At 33.8% G+C, this 4,015-nt stretch overlaps 1 protein-coding gene across 1 annotated transcript; it reads left to right on the plus strand.

Moving 5' to 3' along the window:
• The first annotated feature begins 818 nt into the window (after positions 1 to 818).
• On the plus strand, positions 819 to 2,149 carry LOC111692589 (facilitated trehalose transporter Tret1-like). Its single transcript, XM_023456649.1, has 3 exons — positions 819 to 975; positions 1,030 to 1,220; positions 1,429 to 2,149. Exons 1-3 carry the CDS (start codon positions 819 to 821, stop codon positions 2,101 to 2,103), a joined length of 1,023 nt encoding a protein of 340 aa, XP_023312417.1. The 3' UTR covers positions 2,104 to 2,149.
• Positions 2,150 to 4,015: the final 1,866 nt, after the last annotated feature.

Consider the following 4,015-nt stretch of genomic DNA (forward strand, 5'->3'; position numbering starts at 1 on the left):
AGTGATTAAATTGAAGGTAATTTGTTTGGGAATGGGGTCAGTTTTTAAAGAAAACCAGTTTATTGGTTAGTCGACGTTTCGGCTATATTTAAGCCTTCTTCAGGACACTAAAATAATTACAATAAATAAACATACACATCATTATACATATTGACTATTAGGATTAAAACAGATTAAAATTCAATAATATTACAATGATGAAGGATCAAGAACCAATCACAAGGAAACGTTTACGAAAATATAATAATAAATTTATCGGGTACCTACATCCAAAAAAGGTTTTCCGTGTAACAAATAATCTAAATAATGGGGAGTAAAATAGGTAGTATGTTGCTGTATCAAAATAGTACATTACTCGATGTTGATTAAAATATCTATGAATGGAACATATTAGAGGATTTAAGTGTGGAACAGAAAAAAGGGGGCCTAGACAAAAAACCATTCAGAGAAATTGAAAAGTGTATAAAACCAGAGTTATATTGTTGTTAAATGTCTGTGTCTCTTACTTCTGTCTATAAGATTAAAATACGATGTTTGTAAATTATCTATATCGTTGCGTTTGTTGACAGAGTTTTCTCGCTTTATACTGATCATTTCACTTAATAATCTCTTTTTCCAAATTGTCTGTTTATCAATGATTCGTGTAGAATCAAAATCAAAAGTATGTAATGTAGACAAACTGTGTTACTTCCAATCTTTGAGGAACCATATTTTATGATATTGACGCCATATTGGCGTCACTTTGAATATAAAACGATTTTTACAAAGCTTTTTTACCATTTTCAGTTGGCTTCCTGGCGACTTCCGGTGACATCACCATGACCTGGACATCCCCGATGCATTCAAAACTATACTCCAGCGACACTTCCATCAATCCATTGGACGAACCCATCAACTCCAACCAAGATGCACTAATAGGATCACTAATAAACATAGGAGCTATAGTAGGCCCGTTTCCTTTTAGTTTTTTGGCAGGTAAAGTTGGTAGAAAAACCGCTCTCCTATGCATAGGAGTTCCGCATCTTGCAGCATACCTCAGTTTCGCGTTTGGTAATAACGTGCTGTACTATTATTTTGGAAGACTGATTGGAGGAATAGCTGTAGGTGGTGGATACGCTCTGCTGCCTATGTATTTGACAGAAATAAGTGAAGATTCAAATAGAGGGATTTTATCTACATCGTTGACTTTCTTCTGGGCCTTGGGAAATCTGCTCCCTTATGTGATCGGTCCCTTTTTATCAGTGTTAATATTTAACTTGATTCTGGCCTGTTTTCCTGTAATATTCCTTATTTTATTTTTTTTTCTTGGAGTGGAAACTCCTTATTATTGGTTAACAAAAAATCGAGAGGATAAGGCGGAAGAATCCTTGATGTACTTAAGATCATTAAGTAAGAAAGGAGTAGAACTAGAATTAGACCACATAAAAGAAAATTTCAAAAGAGAAGCATTTTCTAGACATAATAAAAAATCCTGCGCTGAGAAAAGGCTTGATCATTTCCGTATCATTTATATCATTGCAGCAACTTGGAGGCGTTAACGCATTAAGCTTCTACTTACAACCCATATTCGACGCTTCTGGCAGTACCCTATCTTCTGATATATCGTCACTTATTAATGGAATAGCAATAATTTTCGCAAGCTTCATTACCCCATTAGCAATCAACAAATTCAAAAGGAAAACTTTGATAGTCTTTTCTTCTATAGGAATGACTTTATCATTAGCGATGCTGGGAACATACTTCTATATGCATGATTCCACTAGTCTTAACGTTAAGCCACTTTTCTGGTTACCACTTGCCAGTTTATTATCCTATTTATTTTTCTTCTCCTCGGGAATGTCCGTTTTACCTTGGACCATCGGAGCAGAACTATTTCCTACTAGCTGTAAACAAATATCAGCATCAGCTGTTTCAAGTTCCTGTTGGTTAACATCATTTTTAGTAACCCAGTTCTTTAACAGCATGGTCGATTTGATTACTACGGCCGGTGTATTTTGGTTCTTCGCATTTTGGTCCGCCTTCACAATCATTTTCACTATTGTTTTTGTTCCAGAAACAAAAGATAAAAGCTTTAGGGAGATTCAGGATATATTAGGGTCGTAATATTTTAAAATTTTTATGTTAAACTATATAGGGTGATTCAGAACTTATCAAAAAAAAATCTGGATGTACAGGGGACCCTTACAAATACAATTTTGTAAAGAAAAAATCAAAAAGGTCAGTTCGAAATTGCTTTAAAAATACACTTCTGCACGGCACTGGAAACTGGTCCACTGTAAAACCTGACCTCGCACAATGCGACCGGTATGGCGGCGTGATAAAAACGGACAAAAACTTTCGCAAGGAAAGAAATATGTAAATAGAATTTTATCGCACCTATTTTATATCGGCAAATTCAAATGCTTTTGCCTTTATTAATTATTAATAAAATTAATTTGTGTTTTTAAATAATAAAATCATTTGACATACCCGATGCTGCAACAGCAATTGTTCAAAATTTTATCCACTCACGTGTAAACACATTTGGGTCCGTCTTACTCACTTTCTACGAACTAACACAAATGATGTCTTGCTTCACCATAACACAAATACTTCACCATAATACAAATGTTGTCTTGCTTCACCATAAATTAAAACGATATCCATCAACTCTGAGTTGCTATACACGCAAGCCATTTTTGACACTAACTACTAAAAACCTGATGTAAATAACACAGATAACAGGTAAAAACTACCGCAACGACGGATTTCAGTATTAGGAGTCACATGGCTCTCCACGCGTATTGCGAATGACGCTAGAGACTACAGTTGTCCAGGCATGTAGTGGTTTAATGTGCTATAACTTCAATAATTTTTTTCTCAGAAACTATAAGGATTTTACAAAATTTTTTTTTACAATATTGACTCCATTTCTCATGCCGCATCTATTCCCAAATTTTTTTGGATAAGTTGTGAATCACCCTGTATATTTCTATTTTTACTGTTTAATTTAAAATGTCCTTTAAACATTTTCTCTTGTTATTTAGTACATTCAATTTACCGAATGTTAAAATTAAGAATAGTAAGTAGTAAGATTCAGTTCTGTAAGAAAATATGATTTGATTTTATTTTTAAGGTTTTTATTAATCTAATTCATTTCCCTATTTTCCGAAAACTTTATAGAATGATTGCTAAGTTCGATGGTGAAGAATTTTGTTGATTTTTAGAATAAGATCAGTTAGTTCTTGCTTAATTAATATTAAGATGCCTTGACATATTTTCTCCTTAACAAAGTAATTAGGTGGTACTGACATCTGTACCCTCATTATTAATGCTTTGTTTATAAGATAATATTGTTTTTGATTCTACAGTAATAAATGTCTCTTTTGCATTCAAGGATAAAAGTTCTTTGCGAAATCCATAAAAAAAAATGTAAAAATGGGAGGAAAAATTTTGGTATTTGTGATTCATAATTTGATGTTTAGTATTATCCACGATATCCTGTACACCTAAAATATTTGTACCGTTCCTCAAATGCAACTGTAGACTTCAACGTTGTTAAAAAATTATTTATTAAATACTTAATAATTGTTAAAACTATTTAATAATTGTTAAAACTAATGTTTATAAGATAAATAAATGTTTGTAAATTATGGCTTGTTAATTTTTCCTAACAAACTAAGCCGGCAAAAGAATTTGTGCTTATATCTACAGCAGGGATGCACATACCGCGGCCCGCTGTCGATGTTTATGCGGCCCGCCAACGAATTTTAAAAGTATTCTACTCTCCGCGCTCCGGTCCAAGCATATTATTACGAGACTAGAAATCTGTCGCATCAACTAGATTACAGATTCGCGAAACACGTCTATCCCCGAACAAAGTGGATGGTTCTCGATGTTTGGTAACTCGTATAAATACGACGCATCGCCGGCTACCGGAGCAGTTAAGTTTTGACTACGGGTAGGCGAACGTTATACTGTTTGAGAACTGTAATCTGTGACGAGTAAATATTTCGTCGTTCGAACTTGGCTTTTA

Source organism: Anoplophora glabripennis, unplaced genomic scaffold (assembly GCF_000390285.2).
Source record: "Anoplophora glabripennis isolate ALB-LARVAE unplaced genomic scaffold, Agla_2.0 scaffold1360, whole genome shotgun sequence".
Classification (NCBI taxonomy): Eukaryota; Metazoa; Arthropoda; class Insecta; order Coleoptera; family Cerambycidae; genus Anoplophora; species Anoplophora glabripennis.

Excerpts from the sequence above, each read along its gene's own strand:
- LOC111692589 (XM_023456649.1), top strand. The coding sequence starts at position 819 with ATGACCTGGACATCCCCGATGCATTCAAAACTATACTCCAGCGACACT. Across the intron at positions 976-1,029 it reads TCCTTTTAGTTTTTTGGCAG|CATACCTCAGTTTCGCGTTT; the intron begins GTAAAGTTGGTA and ends CGCATCTTGCAG. Across the intron at positions 1,221-1,428 it reads TGGGAAATCTGCTCCCTTAT|AAAATTTCAAAAGAGAAGCA; the intron begins GTGATCGGTCCC and ends ACCACATAAAAG.